Source organism: Carcharhinus amblyrhynchos, chromosome 20 (assembly GCF_965287045.1).
Source record: "Carcharhinus amblyrhynchos chromosome 20, sCarAmb.v2.hapA, whole genome shotgun sequence".
Classification (NCBI taxonomy): domain Eukaryota; kingdom Metazoa; phylum Chordata; class Chondrichthyes; order Carcharhiniformes; family Carcharhinidae; genus Carcharhinus; species Carcharhinus amblyrhynchos.
The window spans coordinates 27504304-27526971 of NC_137343.1; the positions used below are offsets into that span (position 1 = coordinate 27504304).

At 41.6% G+C, this 22668-nt stretch overlaps 1 protein-coding gene across 2 annotated transcripts in view; it reads left to right on the plus strand.

Annotated features, from left to right (window-relative positions):
- Window positions 1-16280, plus strand: part of cfap251 (cilia and flagella associated protein 251) — a 75479-nt gene extending 59199 nt beyond the window's left edge. For both annotated transcript variants that reach the window (XM_080208312.1, XM_080208314.1), the window contains 5 exons: window positions 385-475; window positions 6535-6678; window positions 7413-7641; window positions 13271-13372; window positions 16059-16280. In XM_080208312.1, coding sequence (XP_080064438.1) covers window positions 385-475; window positions 6535-6678; window positions 7413-7641; window positions 13271-13372; window positions 16059-16204 — 712 coding nt within the window. In that variant the 3' untranslated portion in view covers window positions 16205-16280. The remainder of the gene's footprint in view (window positions 1-384; window positions 476-6534; window positions 6679-7412; window positions 7642-13270; window positions 13373-16058) is intronic.
- Window positions 16281-22668: the final 6388 nt, after the last annotated feature.

The following is a 22668-nucleotide window of genomic DNA, read 5'->3' on the forward strand; positions in this document are numbered from 1 at the left end:
CTGTCGCATGCAAACAGCTATGGGGAGCCACAGGTGAGAGCTGAGTGCCAGGTGGGGACAAAGGATGGACAAACCGCCCTGAAAGGACGCAACATGTTCCCCCGCCAAAGGTAATACCCCTTCCTGACACCCCATACACACCCTTAAGATTGCTAATCTCCACACAGCCACATTAATCTGAGACCTTCCTGTTCTGCAGGACTCAGGAGTGCATCATAAAGTTCTTTTACATTTAAGTGGAGCAAACACTACCAGGATTTATTTTTGAGACCACTAACTACCATTACTGTAATTAAATGTTCAGTGCTACTGTTTCATAATGTCTCATTACAATGGTAAATGTACAGTAAAGAAAGGAATAACTGTTAATTTCTGATATTAAAGGGCTCATGAGGCAGTAACTGCACTTGGAGGAGAAGATTTGACCCCATTTTATGGTTTACTGGAAGGTGGACGAGATGGAGAATTATTTCAGGTAATGATATTTCTGGATTTTTCTAAATTTAACTATTGTAATGGAGAATTTACACTTGTAACGTTCTTGTCAATTTCATTGTTTCGAATACTGATAATTAAAATAAAAATTTTACATTTTTCATCTTCTAATCATGAAATAATTTACAAATGATGTAACTGTAACCTATAAAGAAAAAATTGAGTTACTCATCTTTACAAATCTCCATATGTAATGGGACAGGTAAAGAACCAAAACATGGGATTTGAGGAAGTTTAAATGGGAATAACAGACCAACAGCTCCTTAGAGAAGAGCTTAAGATCTGAAATAAAGTAGGAAAGATATGATATAAGCAAGGTATATAGTTAAGTTTCCCAGGTGTTAAGATCACTGCTTTTTTAAAATCTATATTAATGACCTAGGGCAGGATTTTCTGCTCTTGTTTGTCGCCAAATTTGTTTGGTCCTGCCAAAAGTCAATGGACTTTGGCTGGGCCAGTGACTCTCCTGCAGTGGGTCCCACAGTGACAGGGCCAGAAAATCCCAGTCGTAGACTTAGGGTACAGGGAACAATTTCAAAATTTCCATCTTTTCTATCTTTGCTTGTCATATTATCATCTCTTTTTGTCTTCCATATTCATCCATTTTGTCATTTAATCTCTCTTGCCTTCCACACTATCATTGACTTTTCTCCTTGTTCTATACCCCCTCTCTCCCTGTCTTGCTGAAAAATTGTTACATCACGAAACATTCCCCATTTTATGAAGGCTCACTGACCTGAAACATTGGGTAGAATTTAATGGTTCCCCAGAGAGAGGCTGGGAAGTGTGGGGCCTTATATATTTGGGCAGAAAGGTGTTGGGTGGAGAACCAGTTTGCCTTCACACTGATTAAGTCCAGGGCCTCGGATGGTTGAAGAATGACCTTCTTGCCCAGAGACCAATTCAGGCCCTTAAGTAACCCCTTAAGGACTCGTATTCAACCAGTGGCAGGTAGGGATTATGCTATGTGGAAAAAAAAATTGCTTGTTGGCTGTAGTAAGGGAAGATATAGGCTCCAGAGCAGAACGTGGAATCGTTGTGGGTGGAGATAAGGAACAGTAAGGGGAGACGCTGGTGGGTGTGGTGTATAGGCCCCCAAATATTAACTGGGAGGTGGGGTGGGCTATAAACAAGCAAATAAATGATGCGTGCAGAAATGGAACGGCGATAATTATGGGGGATTTCAATCTACATATTGATTGGTTGACCCATGTCGGACGCGGTGGGCTTGAGGAAGAGTTCTTGGAATGCTGCCGGGATAGTTTCCTTGAACGGTGTGTGACAGAACCGACAAGGGAGCGAGCTATCTTAGATCTGGTGTTGTGTAACGAGGCAGGTAGAATTAGGGATCTTGTTGTGAGGGATCCTCTTGGGACGAGCAATCATTGTATGGTTGAGTTTTTGATGCAGATGGAGGATGAGAAAGTAGGGTCCCAGACCTGTGTCCTCTGTTTGAACAGAGGGGAGTACAATAGGATGAGAGGGGAATTGGCGACTGTAGATTGGGGGCGCAGATTGGTCGGTAGGACTGCTGAGGAACAGTGGAGGATCTTTAAGGAGATCTTTTTCGGTGCTCAGCAGAAATTTATTCCGATGGTAAAGAAGGAACATAGGAGAAGGGATAATCAGCCGTGGTTATCGAAGGAAATAAAGGAGAGTATTAAATTAAAAGCTGATGTGTTTAGAGTGGCTAAAAGTAGTGGGCGAGTAGAAGATTGGGAGAGGTTTAGAAATCAACAAAGATTGACTAAGAAGTTGATAAAGAAAGGAAGGATAGACTATGAAGCTAAACTAGCACTAAATATTATAAAGGACAGTAAGAGTTTTTATAAATATATAAAGAGGAGGAGGCTGGCTAGAGTGAATGTTGGACCCTTAGAGGATGAGAGGGGGGATTTAGTGGTGGGAGATGAGGAAATGGCTGAGGCCTTAAATAGGTTTTTTTGCCTTGGTCTTCACGGAGGAGGACGCAAAAAGTTTGCCGGGTATTAAAGATAGAAGGATGGTAGGAGTTGAGGACCTGAATGCGATTACTGTCACTAGAGAGGTAGTGCTTGATCGACTAGCGGGACTGATGGTGGACAAGTCCTCAGGACCGGATGGAATGCATCCCAGGGTTCTGAAGGAAATGGCAGAGGTGATAGTAGATGCCTTAGTGATTATTTACCAAACTTCGCTGGATTCCGGGGAAGTGCTGGAAGATTGGAAAATGGCTAATGTTACGCCGCTGTTTCAAAAAGGTAGCAGGCAAAAGGCAGGTTATTATAGGCTGGTTAGTTTAACGTCTGTTGTAAAAATGCTTGAATCCGTCAAAGAAGAAATAGCGAGGCACCTTGAGAAGAATTGTTTGATAGAGCAGACGCAGCATGGATTCGTTAAGAGGAAGTCGTGTCTGACAAATTTATTGGAATTCTATGAGGATGTGACTAGTGCGGTAGACAGAGGGGAACTGGTGGATGTGGTGTTTCTCGATTTTCAAAAGGCGTTTGATTAGGTGCCACACAAAAGGTTGCTTCAGAAGGTTAGGGGGCATGGAGTTGGGGGTAAGGTGTTAGCGTGGATAGAGGATTGGTTGTCTAATAGGAGGCAGAGAGTTGGTATCAATGGGTGCTATTCTGATTGGCGGTTGGTGACTAGTGGAGTGCCGCAGGGATCGGTGCTGGGGCCTCAACTATTTACCATTTATATAGATGATCTGGAGGAGGGGGCTGAGTGTAGGGTGTCGAAATTTGCTGATGACACGAAGATGAGTGGAAAAGCAAGTTGTGCGGAGGGTGTGGAAAGTCTGCAGAGGGATCTAGATAGGCTGAGCGAGTGGGTGAGGACCTGGCAGATGGAGTACAATGTTAGCAAGTGTGAGGTTATCCACTTTGGCAGGAATAATAGTAGGAGGGATTACTAAAGGGCGAAAAGCTGCAGCATGCTACGGTGCAGAGGGACCTGGGGGTCCTTGTGCATGAGTTGCAAAAACCCAGTCTGCAGGTGCAGCAGGTGATCAAGAAGGCGAATGGGATGCTGGCCTTTATAGCGAGGGGGATAGAATATAAAAGCAGGGAGGTCTTGCTGCAACTGTACAAGGCACTAGTGAGGCCGCAGCTGGAGTACTGTGTGCAGTTTTGGTCGCTGCACTTGCGCAAGGATATTTTGACCTTGGAGGGAGTGCAGAGGAGGTTCACTTGGCTGATACCAGAGATGAGGGGGTTGGACTATGAAGAGAGGCTGAATAGACTGGGTCTGTACTCGTTGGAGTTTAGAAGGATGAGGGGGGATCTTATAGAGACGTGTAAGATATTGAAGGGGATGGATAGGATAGAGGTAGAGAGATTCTTCCCGCTCAGAAAGGATAGCAGGACTAGAGGGCACAGCCTCAAGATAAAGCGGGAGCAGTTTAGAACGGAGTTAAGGAGGAACTTCTTCACTCAAAGGGTGGTGAATCTCTGGAATTCTCTGCCCATTGAAGTGGTGGAGGCTACCTCGCTAAATATATTTAAGACACGGGTAGATAGGTTTTTGGTAGACAAGGGAATTAAGGGTTATGGGGAGAAAGCGGGAAAGTGGAACTGAGCCACTTCAGATCAGCCATGATCTTATTGAATGGTGGAGCAGGCTCGAAGGGCCAGATGGCCTACTCCTGCTCCTATTTCTTATGTTCTTATGTTAGGGTTGTCTGACCGATTTGTGCAACCTGTGCCCAAAGGAGAGACTACTTGTGGTAAGGGCTGACCAGACTCCTGTATGGCCTATAAATTGAAACCCCCACCAACCCCTCATTGGGAGTACTTTCATGGTTGGGATTTAATCTCAGCGAATTAAGGGATATGCAGAGTGGGCAGAAAAGTGAAGCTGAAGCACAACAGTGGCCACAACCTTATTGAATAGTGGAGCAGGCACAACAGGCCACATGGTCTACTCCAACTCCTGTGTTCTCTCTGACTGGCCCCAGTGATTTTGCTTCATATACGCTTTCGTCAGGACACCAGTGATGGATCTATAGCCTGGGTCTAACAAAATGGTCACTGCACCTGGTGGTGTTTCAGGTACTGGAGAGCCGCTGGCCTCTGGCCAATTGCTCTTGGATGTGGGACATCCACCCTGAAGATACCAAAGAACTCATCACCGAGCCTGATTGGCATTACATCAGGTCACTGAGGGGGTCCTAAAATGGCCACTGGCTCTCCAGCTGGAACCATTAGATTTTACCTATTAGCTCTGTTACTCTCTCCACAGATTCTACCAGACCTGCTGAGTATTTCCATCTTTTTCTGTTTTTTATTCCAGATTTGCAGCGTCCACAATACTGTACTTCGCTCTTGTACAGTACTGACATGTTTCACCACCTGAATTTTGAACTTACTGGGTACTTCCAAAAGGCTGATTTCTTTGAGCAATAATTATTCTATTAATATAGTGTAAAAGTTTGCAGGTATCTGTATATTAACATAAAAGACAGCTATCTCAGTGGTTTCATGACTTGGAACCAATAATAGAGGTTTATTGTATCTAAACAATCTCTCTGAGAATTAGAGTCGTAAATTCTGTCACAGTCACTGTATTTATCCACACCTATCCCTTCATTCCACCACCTCCTCAAAATAAATTTAATTAACTCAGCAAATTAACTCCTAGTGTTCGGATTTCTTCTGAATGTTGGGTTTTTCTGGCAGACTGTTTTGGAAAATGCCGTTCACATTTGATACACTGAGAAATGATTTGGTTTTGGCCTTGCTGAGCCTAAAGCATTTCTAAAAGGTGCCACTGCAAATTTGGGCTATGCTAAATATTTTTATGGATTCATTTTCACTGGTTGCTTCCATAAATGGATCCAGAGAGTACCTTAACTCCCTAAAATCTAGTAATCTTATGACCTAGGACCACAACACCAACAAATACTCAATGTCGTCATTTTCTATGTGCAATAGTGAGTGTTTCTCCAAGCTTTTGAGAAGTAGAACTGCTTAATATTCAGTTGAGGCACACTGATTTCTGACCTGTTTTATCTTTAACTTGGGGGTATTTGTCACCTTCCTGTTATTCCTACCAGCCTTCCATAGCTGAACTTGGAATATGTATTTCTGTCTTTTCTGCACAGGATGTTGGCAGATTGACCTCTGACTTCCTTCCTGTATCAAAGTTGACTAGTACTGCTGCAATAAAGCCAGCTAATGCTGGAAGTGGATTTTTTCAAGGTCTGCTGTCCTGCAGATCGTTCTTTCGACATAACAGTTACTATTAGCATGCTAGAAAATCTATGTGTGTTAAAGATCTACCTGTTTAACTCAATCTGCTGACGGTAATGTTTTTGATGTCAAAACTATTCTATTCAACTCATTGAGATAATCTCCTATTGTCTAAATGACTGCAACTTTTTTCTCTGAGCAAAATGTGATAAATTATGTTTATCATATTAAATTATGATAAACATAATTTAAACAAAAAGTCTCTTCAGGCAACAAGGCTAAGAGAATACCTTGCGCGCGCACGCGCGCACACACACACATATATAATATTTCACATCTTCAGTGCATCCCAAGATATAATCACTTTTATTGAGGTATATTTTATATAGGGAGCAGCCAGTATGCAAACAGCAGTCAGGTAAATACCCAGTTGACCTGTATCTTTCTTTTGGTGATGTTTGAGGGTAAACATTAACCAGAACACAAAGAAAATTCCATTTTTTTTGAACTATTATTTTATGTCTACCTGAATAAACAATGGACAGCTATATTTAGTGCTCCCAGTTTGTTGCGCCACAATAACGTGGCACAATCCGGCCACTGAATAGATGTTGCCAGAGATTACTGTATTTGCGCCATGATAGTAACATAATTTCCATCTCTGCCACTTCAACATGTTTTGTTCATAGGTTCACCCAAGTGAGAAATACAGCAAACTCTTACTCAGCATTGGGATGCTACCTGCAATTCAATTTAGATCAAAAAGTATGAAGAAAATGCAATTACATTTACTACATTGGTTTCCAGTCAGACTTTCCTTTGGTTTCAATCAAATAATATTTTGTTTTGATGCCCTATAAAGGAGATGGAGAACTATTTCTACTATTCACAGCTGCGTTTTCAAAATGTCAGTTCAATGGAAACCAGGGAGGTGTCAACTCATATTCCAATACAGGAAATTCCATTTGTGATGAGAGCATTGGGATTCTACCCTACCGAGAAAGAGGTACATTGTATATGTTCACGTCTGCAAAAGTAGCTCACACTTTTGCTAAAGGTGCTGGTGTACAATTCCTTAATAAATACGGCATCGAAGGCAACCTGCCATTTTGACAGATAATAGTATGCACTGTGGTGGTTGACTTGATGTTAAACATTGCCTGTTGTGGCTCAGTCTCCGCTGCATAAACACAATATACATGAATCTATCTTACATGATGTTATGCAGGTAGAGTTAAGACTGAATGAATTTCTCAGGTCAAGCAATATTAAAGGATGGGAAATAAGTGGACATCTGTGATGCTTGAGGTTCGGGGGGGAACCATAGTTTAGTGTGAAGGGAAGAGCTAGAACAGGTTTACAGAGAATACAGCAGATGAAAAAAAATGGTTAAAGTTGGAGACATAAAGGAAGGTAGAGAACGGAAGTTGAGAATGCAGGAGAACGTAAAGCAAGATAAAAGTCTTGAGGTGTAGAAGGTAGAACAGAGTTAGAAATCAGGGTGAAGAAGTGATAAGAGCTTTTAGCCTACTTAGGTAATAAACCGATAAATTTATTCTTCACCCTGGACGCTTTACTAATGCAAGAAGTAGCTTTGAAGCCAAGGTCCTGACCCCATTGATGGCTTGACCACCAGACTAACGCCTGCACGCAATATTGAAAAAAGGAACAAATGCACTGGGAGTACGTTTCATTAAATTGATTGTATCATTTGGTAATATTGAATGCTTTCATTTCCAGATTGAAGACATACTGAATGAGGTGAAGTTCAGTCAGTATGTGGATACCGGAAAATATGTGACACACATTGATCTCGGCGAATTCATTAAACTGTATATAAACTATCGACCGGCTTTTGGCATAACTGCTTCTGAGCTGCAGCATACGTTTGATGTTCTTGGCTATGACAATGAGAATGGAGAAAAAGCAATTAACTTAGGAAAATTATTGCAACTATTGCAAAATGGAGGTGAGTCAAATGCCGAAGTATAAATGCAACGTGTGTAAAACAGATCATTAAAACATTGCTATTTTGGGAACTTCATGCAAATTGGCTGCCATGTTTCCTACAATACAACAATGGCTACATTTCACAAGTATTTACTTGCTGTAAAACATTAGAGATGTGATCATGGAAGGTGCTATATGAATGCACCTCTATTTCTGATATTTAGAAATTAATATATTAATACAAATGTAGACAAGAAATGAGCGAATACACAGCAATAAATCTATTTCTTATATAAACTGAGTACTAAGGCACCATGTGGTAGGGGCCAAATGCTAGCAAGTGGGATTAGGTAGGCAGGTTAGGACCTTTCATGCATCAGTGTAGATTTCATAGGCCGAAGAGCCTCTTCTGCACTGTAGGATTCTGTGATTTATGTAAAACCACACGGTAATGACATTCTTCCCCCCCATGTTTTTATTTCTAATTTTCTCTGTTTCTAAAGACTTAAGCTAAGATAGATTTAAATTTGTGAGAGCCTTATCGTATCTCATCCAATTAGACATTTGTTTGCAGGTGAATCTAATAAGTGAGTACAGTATTCCACTCTGGAACATCTTGAATGCTGAACTTAATTCAGCCTTTTTCAACATCCATGCAAGGCTTTTTGTTTAATTCTTTTGTGGGATGTGAGCATTGCTGGAAAAGGTAGCATTTATTGCCCATCTCTACATATCCCAATTGCTCTTGAGAAGGTGAGCTATCGCTTTGAACCACTTTAGAGTATCTAGTATAAGTTAGGGAGGGAGTTCCAGGGTTTTGACCCAGTGACAATAAAGGAACAGCGATAGATTTTCAAGTTAGGATGGTGTGTCGAATTTTTGTAGATATTGTGAGGATGTCATAAAACCCAGCTTTGAGTCTTCTCCTGTACTTAAGCATGAGAGAAATCAAGTGGCAAGTGGAATCATTCTCTCACCAGATGTTCTTTGGACAATTCCAGAAGAGTTGCTGGATATCAAATAGGAGCAGGTTCTCCTGCTAATTTTTTACACTTTCCCTCATCCAGAGATACTGAGCTATTTGTAGCATTACCATCCAACTGAGATTCGGCTGTCCAGAATCAGCCAGCTTCTAAAAAGGAGCAAAACTAAGAAATGCCGGAAAGTCTCATCAGGTCTGACAGCATCTGTTGAGAGAGAACAGAACCAGCATTTCAAATCTGGATGATCCTTCATCACAACTGTTAGAGAGTTATCAACACTCGAAATGTTAGCTCTATTCTCTCTCCACAGATATCATCAGACTTGCTGAGATTTTCCAGCGTTTTCTGTTTTTGTTTCAGATCCCAGCATCCGCAGTAATTTGCTTTTGTTCCAAAAAGAAACCTTAATTTGTGCATCAGTTTGACTTAGTGGTAGCACTCTTGATTTTGTCAGAAAGCTTTGAGATCAAGCCTCACTCTATGACCTGGGCACATAATTTGGAGTGACCTTCACTGAGGGGTGCAATATTGTTGGAAGTGTTATCCTTCAAAAGAGACCATCTACCTGTTCTTGAAGTTGAGACTGGTATCAATGATACCATGATCCTTTGAGAAAAGGGAATAACCTTTTGGCATCCTAGCTAACGTTCCTCCTTGAAGAAATAGAACTAAAATCTAGATTAACATTCATCTCATTACTGTTTGAGATTTTGCATGTTTATAATGGTTGCTCCCATTATATACAAAGGTAAGATAGAAAATGACCATCTGGTCTATAAAGCTTGAACTGGACATGGTGCAGATACATGCGTTATCAACTGATTCCCTAGATGATGAATGTTTTGGTATCATATTCTGGACGATGACTCTCTGCGAACATACATTCTTCCTATTATCTGACCTAACTGTTTGTTATATTTTGTACACATTTAAAAATCACAAGTGCAATGTTCTTCAAATAAATTAATTACATGTGAAGTGCTTTGAGATTTTACAAAGTGACATCAGAATGTGCTATTTAATACACACCTTTCTTTCTCATTTGTATAATTGTGTAGTGAACTCTGCACTTATGCATGGAACCATCAGGAGAACTATCACCTCTGTTTTTAATTCTACACTATACTCTATTCCTGAGTTGAGTCACTGAAAATAAGATGGGCACAGTACCACTCTTTTTAATGTGGGTGTCACTGGGGTGGTACAGTGGTTAGCACTGCTGCCTCATAGTGCCAGGGATCTAGGTTCAATTCCAGCCTTGGGTCACTGTCTGTGTGGAGTTTGCATGTTCTCCCTGTGTCTGTGTGGATTTTCTCCAGGTGCTCCGGTTTTCTCCTACAGTCCAAAGATGTGTGGGTTCGGTTGATTGGCCCATACTAAATTGCTCCTTAGCGTCAGGGGACTAGCTAGGTAAATATATGGGGTTATGGCCTGGGTGGGATTATGGTCAGTGCAGACTCGATAGACCAAATAGAGTCATAGAAGTTTACAGCATGGAAATTGGCCCTTTGTCCTAACTTGTCCATGCACCCTCCACAGGTATATTTCGAATTTTAAAGTTTTACTTATTAGTCACAAGTAGGCTTACATTAACACTGCAATGAAGTTACTATGAAAATCCCCTGTTCACCACATTCTGGCACCTGTTTGGATACATGGAGGGAGAATTTAGCACAGCCAATCCACCTAACCAGCACATCTTTGGACTGTGGGAGGAAAGTGGAACAGCTGCAGGAAACCCACGCAGACATGGGGAGAATGTGTAAACTCCACACACAGTGACCCAAGCCAGGAATCGAACCCGAGTCCCTGGAGCTGTGAGGCAACAGTGCTAACCACCATGCTGCCTGATAGGGGGAAGGAGTGTTGTGGCATGACCATTTTAAGGACTGGGGGGGCGGGGGCATCTCCTGAGGACCATGTGAATTGTCCAGACCCTATGGATTGCTATAGTGGGAAGCTGAGCCAATTGGCACCAGGGCGCGTACCATGGGTCGAGGATGGACTCTCAGTTGGAGTCAGGAAATCGAGTAGGGCAGTTGTATTGCAACTTAGTCTGACCTTATTGTATATATTATTCTTATTGTTTGGCAATAAAGCTTTTGTTCATTCAAGCCACATCAAATCATCCTCAGTCTATTACAGTTGTAACGGTCAAAAGATTGATTTTCAATTCCAGATTTATGAACTGAACTTAAATCCCACCAACTGAAGTGCAGGAGGTTTTCTCTTACAGTCTTGCATAAGAATTTAGGCTGATTTGTTAACAATGATGCATGTGAAATTTCTATGGTAATCCATTAGATGGAGCTATGCGTGTACAGTCAGTTGATATTTTTGATTTTATGCAGGAGAATAGAACATTAGAAAGTAGACAGGCACGCATCATATACAAAAAACAAAAACTACTTTCTATTAACCAAGTTCCTCTGTTCACAAAAGACATAAGTATAAATTCATCATTGTTTCAGACATATAAAATAAGTGAAGTTACAAACATTTTCAGAAATGTGTGGATTTGGATGCACACACATTTAAGTACAGTTTGTGCCTTGTTTAAAGGTAACAACGTCAATGGCTAAGATCACGTGTAGTATCGACATGCTGCACTTGGTTGAAGTCATTTGTTACATTTTAGCTTCATTTGAAGCAATTTTTTAAAGTGGCCTTTTGGCTAAGATGCAAATGAGATCAAGCCTTGGAGGAGGAGCTATGCCTACTCCAATCAGCTTGGATCATGTAGATCAAGCTCAAGACAGGAGATGAGAGCCCTGTCTTGTCAGCTTGGATCAGGAATGTCTCAATTTGTTGGGATTCTGAATTGGATTTGATTGTTTTTATTCCAATTCAATCCAAGAAAAAGGCAAAAGCTGACCACTCTCCAGCAACAGAGATGTCAATGATTAGGTAGGTCACCTGGGTTCAGTGTGAAATGGCACACAGATGCACTGCATGGCTGCCTTTCCCAACTTGGCATTTACTTTTATTTCTACTTTGTTGTTACTCTTTGATTTTTTTTGTGAAAAAAAAGATAAGTTGCCTGTAGAGTTGTTGGAAAGTGCAATAACTAGAACAAAAAAATGAGAACATAAGAAATAGGAGCAGGAGTAGGCCATCTAGCCCTTCGAGCCTGCCCCGCCATTCAATAAGATCATGGCTGATCTGTCGCTGCTCAGTTCCACTTTCCCGCTTTCTCCCCATAACCCTTAATCCCCTCTCTTATCAAAAACCCATCAACCCGCGTCTTAAAAATATTTAGCGAGGCAGCCTCCACCACTTCAACGGGCAGAGAATTCCAGAGATTCACCACCCTTTGAGTGAAGAAGTTCCTCCTCAACTCCGTTCTAAACCGCCCCCCTTTTATCTTGAGGCTGTGCCCCCTAGTCCTACTGTCTTTTTTGAGCGGGAAGAGTCTCTCCACCTCTATCCTATCCATCCCATTCATCATCTTATACGTCTCAATGAGATCTCCCCTCATTCTTCTAAACTCTAACGAGTACAAGCCCAGTTTATTCAGCCTCTCCTCATAGCTCAACCCCCTCAACTCCGGTATCAGCCTAGTAAACCTCCTCTGCACTCCCTCCAAGGCCAAAATATCTTTGCGCAGGTGCGGCGCCCAAAACTGCACACAGTACTCCAGCTGCGGCCTCACCAATGCCCTATACAGCTGCAGCAAGACCTCCCTACTTTTATATTCAATCCCCCTCGCTATGAAGGCCAGCATCCCATTCGCCTTCCTGACCACCTGCTGCACCTGCAAGCTGGGTTTTTGCGACTCATGCACAAGGACCCCAAGGTCCCTCTGCACTGTCGCCTGCTGCAGTTTTTCTCCACGTAAGTAATAGTCCTTCCTACCATTCTTCCTACCAAAGTGGACCACCTCACACTTGCCAACATTAAATTCCATTTGCCATTTCCTGGCCCATTCGCCCAGCCTATCTAGATCCTTCTGCAGACTCTCCACACCCTCCGCACAATTTGCCGTTCCCCCAATCTTGGTGTCATCAGCAAATTTTGACACCCTACACTTGGTTCCCTCCTCCAGATCATCTATATAAATGGTAAAAAGCTGAGGCCCCAGCACCGACCCCTGGGGCACTCCACTAGTCACCATCCGCCAATCCAAATAGCACCCGTTGACCCCCACTCTCTGCCTCCTATTTGACAACCAATCCTCTATCCACGCTAACACCCTACCCCCAACTCCATGTCCCTCGACCTTTTGCAATAGGGTCTTATGTAATGTTCCAGCTCGAAACTAATGAAATTCAATGAATAGTTACTGTAGTAGCTGGTTCGCAAAGTCAGTCAGTTATGGTCAAAAACATGCAAAGGCCATTCACAATACTTGATAGATTTTTAAAAATTATGACAATGAATCCAACTCACTAACTGTGAAAGCAATTAGAGGGAATGGTTTAGTGATTCAACATTTATCAATTACTTTAATTATTAAAAGCATTATAAATGCCACGGAGTCCCATGTCTTTCATATAATTATCAAATGTGTTGAAAATACAAATTCCATTTGAAAAATTACTAAAATAATTAAAATGATAAGAAAAAACTGTGTTTTATGTACTGGCTGTTGATCTGGAGGTGCTTCTTGTGTATCTTTTGAGCATTCTATAAAATCCTGCTCTCCTTTGTTTTGTCTTGTTTTAGGTGAATGCATGGCTGAGGAAGAGGTTGCAGAGTGTCTTTCCACACTGCTAGGCTTGAATCCAGAGGGAGGAAGTTCTGAATTGATCTCCTTTGATGCTAAAAGTACTATGTTTACATGTTTAGATAACTTAAACTTCTCCTTTGTCCTTAAATTAACTTAAGATGGTCTAATTGTAAAATGTTTGTTATAGGCTTTTTAGTAAGTTGAATATTCAAATACTACTTGATAAATGCAGTGTTGACAAGGATCATTTGAAACTACAAGCTCCTGGGAGAGGGAAAGCATGCAGGAGAAGGCATCATTTTTATTTAATGTGCTTGATATTGAGTCAGTGTTTATTTAAACTATTTAAACTTGATTGTGTAGGAGGTTAAATGTCAGTTTCCCAATGATGGGATGAAAATTGGGAATTAAATTGATGCTGGATTAAAGACTAAGGGGGCAATCTTACCTGCTTGTCCTGCTGGCTGATCGGTATAGCAAGCCAGTAAGATTGAGAAAGAGGTGAAAATTCGGAGTTGTGGCTGCTTTTTTGCCTCTCGCAATCTTACCAGTCCTGTTTTGCTGGCGAAATCAGTTTTGTGCCCTTCATTACTTAACTTAAGTATCATTAACGAGTCCTGGACGCTATCGTCCAGGATCATTTGCCTATATCTGTTCTCACCAGCGAGGATCATGTATGGTTCCCATCAATGGCCTCGCTGGTGGGAATGGAAACCGTTGAAGCTCCACGGATGGTCGGGGGCAATGCCTCTTGTGCAGTGCCACCCTGGCACCGCCCATTCATTCTGACTTGGAATAATTTCAAACTTTACTTGAGTTTCAGGCAATGTTGTTGACTTAATAGCGATTAAACTTCTTTAAGAGAAAACTCCATTGATTTTGAAACATTAATACTTACTAAGAACATGAATGTTGCTATATTAATGTAAGCTACTCTTCTTTTTCTTGTTATCCTGCCGAGTACCAGAGATATGGATGCCTCATATTTAATGCTACTTGAAATTTGGCATTTGGTATGATAAATAACTTATCTTAAACTTGTCTAAGAATGTAAACTCTTGCCAAAAACCACCTTTGGTGCTTGTGGCTGGGATTCTCCAATGCTGCTGAAAGTGAATGGAGTTTTGGTTGGAACACCAACTTCTTTGTTCTCACTTGCAGTGGGGCAGGCACCAGCGAGATCAGAGAACCCTGCCCTTAATCTGTAATTATTACTCTTGCTTTTTTGATAAAGCTACTCTGAATGTTAGCTATCATCATTTAATTGTTATTTTGATTCTTTCGTACGTTGTACAATTTACAAACTCAAAATCTTTGAGAAGCATCTTTAGTAAATCAATGCATTTGAACTGGTCCAAAAAAGTAACACCTTAAATTTATAAGGTATCTTTATGTAGTAAAATGCCCTACTGAACAAAATTTGACACTAAGTCACATAAGGAGACACTAGGGCAGATGACCAAAAGCTTGGTCAAAAGAGGTAGATTTTGGGAGCTTTTTTTTCCACTTCCTTTTTAGGATCTGGCTGGGCCATCCCTAATTGCCCTTAAGAACATGGTGGCGTCCTATCTACTTGAACTGCTGCAGTCCACATGATCTTTTAGGGAGTGAGCTCCGGATTTTGACCCAGTGACAGTGAAGGGGCATTCAAAAGGACGCAAGAGGAAGCTAAATAGTTTTGTGGAGGGAATTCCAGAGTTTAGGAATTGGCAACTGAAAACATGGCTGCTCACGGTGGAGCAATTTGAAATCAGGGATGATCAAGAGGCCAGAATTGGAGGAACAGATGGTTACAGAGCTGAAGGAGGTTATGTCATTGGAGAGATTTGAAAACAAATGCGAATTTTAGAGTAGAGATGGGGTAACAGAAAAACTGATTCATCCATTACCTGGTGCAAAGTGTTATGAATGAGATGCTGTTTAAAAAAGCATTGAGTCACTGTCAATCATGCTAAATAAACAGGTGCTATTTTTGGTCTGTGTAGATTTGAAATTTAACGGCATTGATTATCATTTCCATTTAGGCTCAAATTATCCATTTGTATGGATTAAATTTAAAGAGCTTGTCCTACTATGGCATACTTCACTCGTATTTACCTGATGCATGAAGTGTGAAATGACTGCATTATGGAACTGTCATATGAATTAAAATTTATTAGGTGAAGACCGACTATCATTGAAGTGTTTTCATGAATTAGTTCTATTTAAACAACTCATAAATCCTTCACAGATACTGTTCTGAACTCTGGATATAACGTTCAAAGTGGGAGACTAACCAGTGATGGGTGAATGTGAGAATACGAATCTGGAGACATTGTTCTGAGAAGGCAGAATTGACTCCACTATTATGTTTTGGAAGGGATGAGAAAGACCTTTGGAAACTGGGGCTGCAATGTGCTGACACCCCCCACCCCCGGAATGGTGGAACACATGTTCTCCGCTGTATTTTGCTTATGCTTTAGTCCCCATCCTGGGAACAGGAAACTTGGGTAGTTAAGCTCGGGATACTGAGGATGTTCAAACGTTAGGTTACGCATTTGTTTTTTGTTGATTTTGTTACTTGGAAGGACAGAGGCAGGGTAATACAAGATTATTGGTTTATTTTTGTTATGTTTTATGATTTTTACATATTTGAACTAAATATATGATTAGACATTATATACACATTACTGCATGCTTATTTTTGTAAGTGGAAAATCCATAAACTAAAAATTTAAAGCATTAAAAAAGTGGTAGAAAAAAATGTCCTGTTTAATTGTAATTCTCTTCTCTTTGGGTTTGCAGATGCAGCAGCGTTACTTGCACAGGAACTTCCCCAAGAGATTACAAGTAAACTGTTTATAAATGAAATATTGGGGTTTCCCCAGAGCCCAACTTGTGTTGAAGAGATGAATAATTCTACAACTTCATCAACAGAAATACAAACTTAAATCTACTTTTGTCTTATCAAATAATTTGTATTCCTCCTTTGATTTTAGTTTTCATAATTTCATTGCTAAATGACCACAGCTGATTGATAATTATTTTTAAATAAAATGATAAATGATTCTACTTGTAATGGTTATTGTTTAAGATAGGTGAAATACTGGGACTTTTAAAATTAAACTAAAGTTTATGGGTGGAATTTTCCAGCCATTCACATCAGCAGGACTTTCTGGTCCTGCTGCAGTGAACAGAGATTTGGCAAAGTGTCAAGTTCTCCATCCTTGCTTGTAGGAGTGGCGGCGTGTGAACAGCCGGAAATTCCCAGCCTATATTTAGGATGTTGAGATGGCATTAAGTAGGTAGAATTACATTATGTCTTGAAAGTGAACCAGTTGAATAACAAAATAATTAAATAGTATAATGGGTACTCATTTCACCAATACCTCCAGAGTACGTTAGATAAGGGAATACTCCACGAGAGGCCTTACCCCTTTGCACTATTTTTTGAATATTTTGCCCTGTATTTGGGAGATTTACACAGAAATATCAAAAATTTACAGCACAGAGAATGTATTGAGCCTACAATGCCAGCCATAAAAAATGTATTTAATTATCAGCTTTATAGGACTATTATATTTTAGGAATGTAACTTTCAATTTAGGGTAAATAAGGGGATTGTGAGAGTTATTTGTATCTGCCTGACAGTAATTCTGGGTGATTTTATTGTTAGAGGTCAAAGAAAGGCTAAGATGATTTTACAGGAAGAACATAAGAACATAAGAAATAGGAGCAGGAGTAGGCCATCTAGCCCTTCGAGCCTGCCCCGCCATTCAATAAAATCATGGCTGATCTGTCGTGGCTCAGTTCCACATTCCTGCCCTCTCCCCATAACCCTTAATCCCCTCTCTTATCAAAAACCCATCAACCCGCGTCTTAAAAATATTTAGCGAGGTAGCCTCCACCACTTCAATGGGCAGAGAATTCCAGAGATTCACCACCCTTTGAGTGAAGAAGTTCTTCCTCAACTCCGTTCTAAACCGCCCCCCCCTTTATCTTGAGGCTGTGCCCCCTAGTCCTACTGTCCTTTCTGAGCGGGAAGAGTCTCTCCACCTCTATCCTATCCATCCCATTCATCATCTTATATGTCTCAATGAGATCTCCCCTCGTTCTTCTAAACTCTAACGAGTACAAGCCTAGTTTATTCAGCCTCTCCTCATAGCTCAACCTTTATTATTGGGACATCCTCGGCCTCTTCCCTTACCTGTACCAGCTCCTTAACTTTAGGCCTCGTAATGTCACCTACCCTCGCGCCCTCCCCCCAATTAGTTTAAAGCCCTGTCTACAGTCCTCTTTACACGATTCGCCAGGACTCTGGTCCCAGCACGGTTCAGACCAACCCCATCCCGCCCGAACAGGTCCCACCTACCCCAATACTGATGCCAATGCCCCATAAATTCAAACCCATTCCTCCCACACCAATCCCTGAGCCACCCATTCACTTCCTTAATCCTATCAACCCTACACCCGTCTGCACTCGGTTCAGGCAGTAGCCCAGAGATAACCACCTTGTCGGTTCTACTTTTTAATTCCATTCCCAGCTTATCATACTCCCTCCCCAGATCCTCAGTTCAAGATGCGAGGTATTTGTACTTTAGGGGGACAAAGGCAGCAGTCTCTAAGTTTACAATGAATGTGGGACTCTTAACGCCAGAATTTTACCGCCTTGCCCACCACAGGAATTGGAATGGGCAAGGAACGCAACATCGAAATGTCCACTGACCTCGAGTGGGATTTTATTGTTTTGGGATGGGCGAGGCCGTAAAATCCCGCCTGAAGTCACCAAAAGTGCCAGAAAGGTATTGAAGGAACTGGGATGCAAATAGCTGTGTCCAATTCTGTCTAAGATGAAAGTTAATTAAGGTCAATGATAGCTAAGTAGCATTTCTACCTGAATACAAGGTTGACCTGTTTCATATTGGCATGGGGAAGAAGGCAAAGGAAGTCATTTTTGAGATCTGGTTACAAACTTTCTCACAAATCAATAAATGTCACAAACAGGCAGCAGTTTGGAGTGATCTGCAGGGAGAGGTTTTGGGTTTGTGAATTAACACAGCCAGGTGCAGGAGGGGAATGGAGTGTAGTTGTACAGATATACCCTGCAGCCCTCTAAGGATTCTGGGAAATTCACTGTGGCACGTAGGAGAAAGAATAATTATCAGAACAGTCTTTACCCTGAGGCGGATTCAAGTCACAATCCAAAAGTTGAGGAAAGCACCTGGTGGCAGTCACTCAAAATTACTACTTGACAAAATGAGAATGAGAACCCAAGCAGTTCCAGACAAAAAAAACTTTAACTCCCTTGCCGATTAATTTAAATATAAGCTCCCTTGGGATACTGGCCTCTCTGCTAGGGGAATAGGTCCTTTTGATCCACTCTATCTAGACCCCTTATTTTATACAACTCAATTAAATCTTGTTAGCCTCAAAGAAACAACTCCAGCCTGTCAACATTTTTCCTCCTAACTAAAGTTTGCCATTCCTGCAACATTGTTGTAAATCTCCCCTGTACCCTTGCTCGCATGATCAGATCCTTCCTGTAATGTGGTGACCAGAAATGTGTGCAAAACTCTAGCTGTGGCCTTACCACTGCTTTATAGTTTTAGTTACAACTACAACTCTCAAATGACCAACATTCCAAGAGAGGACAAAGAAAACACTCCAAGATCTCCTTGAAGTGTGGCAATTTGACATTAATGATTGTGAGGAGCATGCTACCAATTATTCAGATTGCAACAACTTGTCCATCAAACTGCACCATGCTTTCAGTCCTAATGTTTTCATGATGAGATAGAACTGTTATCATAGAAGGAAGCAAATCCTGCAGTACAGATTCCACTACCTCATGGGATATCCTCCTGCCCCATGTGCCCAAAGGTATGTGGGTCAAGAATTGACTTGTTCAGTCACATGAAAACCCATGGCAAAAACTCATGACCCTGAGTGGATGGGTAGTCTTGGGAGTCAGTTACTAAGACTGTGTCGTAGACAGAACAGTTGATGCAGCTGAAATTGGTGTTGAGTGAATTAGAATCATAGTTGCTGCATGGATATTTGGCGCTGACAGGGATTACAGTGGTCATAGACTAACTAGATGTTAAGCGAGTGCAACATCTTCTGATTCATGAAAGTGCCTGGTTGATTTAAGAATATCTTGATTGCCACACCTGAAGCTGTGGTATTCTACTCACGGTAGCAAAGTCAACAGCCCTCCGGCTTTGAAAAGCCTCATCTATGGAAACATTGAAATAAGTAGTGGCTGTGATAAACAAGGCATCAGTGACTTGGGTAATGAATTTTTGGTCAGCAGACTGATATTCTGGAGGATGCCACCAGCCAATCTCTGAAAGGAGCCAAAGACAAAGAAATTCATGGCTGTTGAGGCCTAGATGGCCGCAACAATGATGTGCGGGTTAGGTTGATTGGCCATGCTAAATTGACCCTACTGTCAGAGGATTAGCAGATATGTGTGATTACATAGGGCCTGGGTGAGATTGTTGCAGTGTGGACTCGATTGGGCTGAATGGTCTCCTTCTGCACTGTAGGGATTCTATGATTCTAAAATGATCTCTGGCAGTGTGTGGACCTGCTCCTCTTGTTCCAGGACGCTGCAGATATTTGCCGGGGTATACGGTGAAAGCCTAAGCTTCTTGAGACACTGTTGTTCTGGCATGTTGCAGAAGATGACCTTTGGCTTCTAAACCCTATTGCTTCATTTGAACGACAGCCTTCTGTCCATCCTCTTTGTCTTGTGGAGTGGAGAAGGCAGCTGGCCAAGACAGCAAGAAACTACAAAGGACTGTGAACATAACTCAGTCTATCATGCAAACCAGTGATTGACTCTGTCTACACTTCCCACTGCTATGAAACTCATCTCCAAGCTCTGTGGCCTGGGCCTTGGCATCTCCCTCTGTGACTGGATCCTGAACTTCCTAACTCATAGACCACAATCAGTAAGGATAGGCAATTTCAGCTCCTCCACGATCATCCTCAACACTGGCGCCCCACAAGGCTGTGTCCTCAGCGCCTTACTGTACTCCCTATACACATATGACTGTGAGCCAAATTCTCTTTCAATTCAATTTTCAAATTTGCTGACGATACCACAGTAGTGGGTTGAATCTCAAAGAATGACGAGACAGAATGCAGGAATGAGATAGAGAATTTGGTGAACTGTTGCAGCAACAATAATCTCTCCCTGAATGTCAACAAAACAAAGGAGATTGTCACGACTTCAGGAAACGTAAAGAAAAGAACATCCCCCTGTCATCAATGGGCCAAAGTAGAAAGGGTTGAGAGCTTCGAATTTTTAGGTGGCCAGATCACCAGTAATCTGTCCTGGTCCCCCCATGCTGACACTATTGTTAAAAAAGCCCACCAATGGCTCTACTTTCTCAGAAAACTAAGGAAATTTGGCATGTCAGCTACAATTCTCACCAATTTTGAGAGATGCACCATAGAAAGCATTCTTACTGATTATATCATAGTTTGGTATGCTCCTGCTCTGCACAAGACTGCAAGGAACTACAAAAGGTTGTGAAAGTAGCCCAATCCATCACACAAACCTACCTTCCATCCACTGAGTCTGTTTACACTTCCCGCTGCCTTGGCAAAGCAGCCACCATAATTAAGGACCCTGCACATCCTGGACATTCTCTTTTCCATCATCTCACGTCGGGAAAAAGATATAAGTCTAAAGTCACGTACCAACCGACTCAAGAACAGCTTCTTCCCTGTTGGCATCAGACTTTTGAATGAACCTACCTTATATTAAACTGATCTTTCTCTACATTGTTTCTGTAACTGCAAAACTACATTCTGCATCCTCTCCTTGCCTTCCACCCTATGTACTCTATGAATGGTATGCTTTGTCTCTATAGTGCGTAAGAAACAGTACTTTTCACTGTATCCCAAAACATGTGACAATAATAAAATCAAATCAAATACACTCTCTTCCACTTTCTTCTGTTGATAAAAAAATATACAAAAGTCTGAGATCACGCACTGACTCAAGAACAGCTTCTTCTCTGCTGCCATTAGGCTTCTGATTGGAACTACCTTATATGAAGTTGATCTTTCTCTACACTCTAGCTATGACTGTAACACTATATTCTGCATCCTCTCCTTTCCTTCTCTCCCAAGTACTCTATGATCATTCTGATTTGTCTGCATAGCATGCGAGAATCAATACTTTACATTGCATCCCCATATATGTGACAATAATAATTGGGCAGCATGGTAGCACAGTGGTTAGCACTGCTGCTTCAAAGCCCTAGGGTCCTGGGTTCAATTCGTGGCTCAGGTCACTGTCTGTGTGGAGTTTGCACATTCTCCTTATGTCTGCGTGGGTTTCCTCCGGGTACTCCAGTTTCCTCCCACAGTCCAAAGATGTGCGGGTTAGGTTGATTGGCCATGCTAAGAAATTGCCCCTTAGTGTCCTGGGATGCGTAGGTTAGAGGGATTAGTGGGTAAAAAATATAGAGATATGGGGGTAGGGCCTTGGTGGGATTGTGTTCGGTGCAGACTTGATGGGCCGAAGAGCCTCTTTCTGCGCTGTAGGGTTCTATGACTCTATGAATAAATCAAATCGTTGGTGGTGTTCCCCTTGCTTCTTCTTAGAGGTCCCGGTTACTGCCACATTAGCTGCTGCAGTGAACGCTGACAGTAAGAGGTTACAATGCTGGTTGCCTGAAACACCAAAACGTTGCGACTGACTTTCAAAGTGGTGATTTAAGACTGACGGAAGTAATCTTGTAAGCATAAGCCTTTCACTGTGGCTCTCTGCAAGCTTGGTGACTTTAGTCTTTAAGGCACAGCAATTTTGGTAAGCAATCACTCCACCATATGCTTTCACCTACTGCACTCTGGCAAGACGCAGAAACAGTGAAAATTAAGCACAGCTGTTAAAGCCAGAATGCAGGGTTAAAAACACACTTAATTAGCTCTTTGGGTATTTCAATAGGGGTTTGCTGCTCAATTGGGTGGACTACTGTTGGGTTCCCAACCTAATGTCAATTTTGGATATTACGGCCTTTCCCTGCACTTGTATTCCCGCCCCCCCCCCTCCTTATTGCTCATTAAAATTCCTGGCATAGCTGGCAGTAAGTAATGCAAATAAATGAAGGAGATACGTAAAAGAGCAATTTTCTTGTGTAAAATAAAGTCTGATCTTAATTTATGAACTCTGATTGTTTGGAACCTCAAAGTTGTCAAAATAGAAAATGGCAGAAACAGCAAGATTGGCAGCATCTGTGGAGACTGAAACAGATTTAATATTTCAGGTTGATGACCTTTCATCAGAACTGGGAAAAGTTAGAGAAGTAATAGGTTTTAAGTGAGTGAAAATAAGAGGGTCAGAGGTATGAGATTGTGGTTGATTTTCTGGCAGGTGCTTCTTGTACCCTCTTGCCCA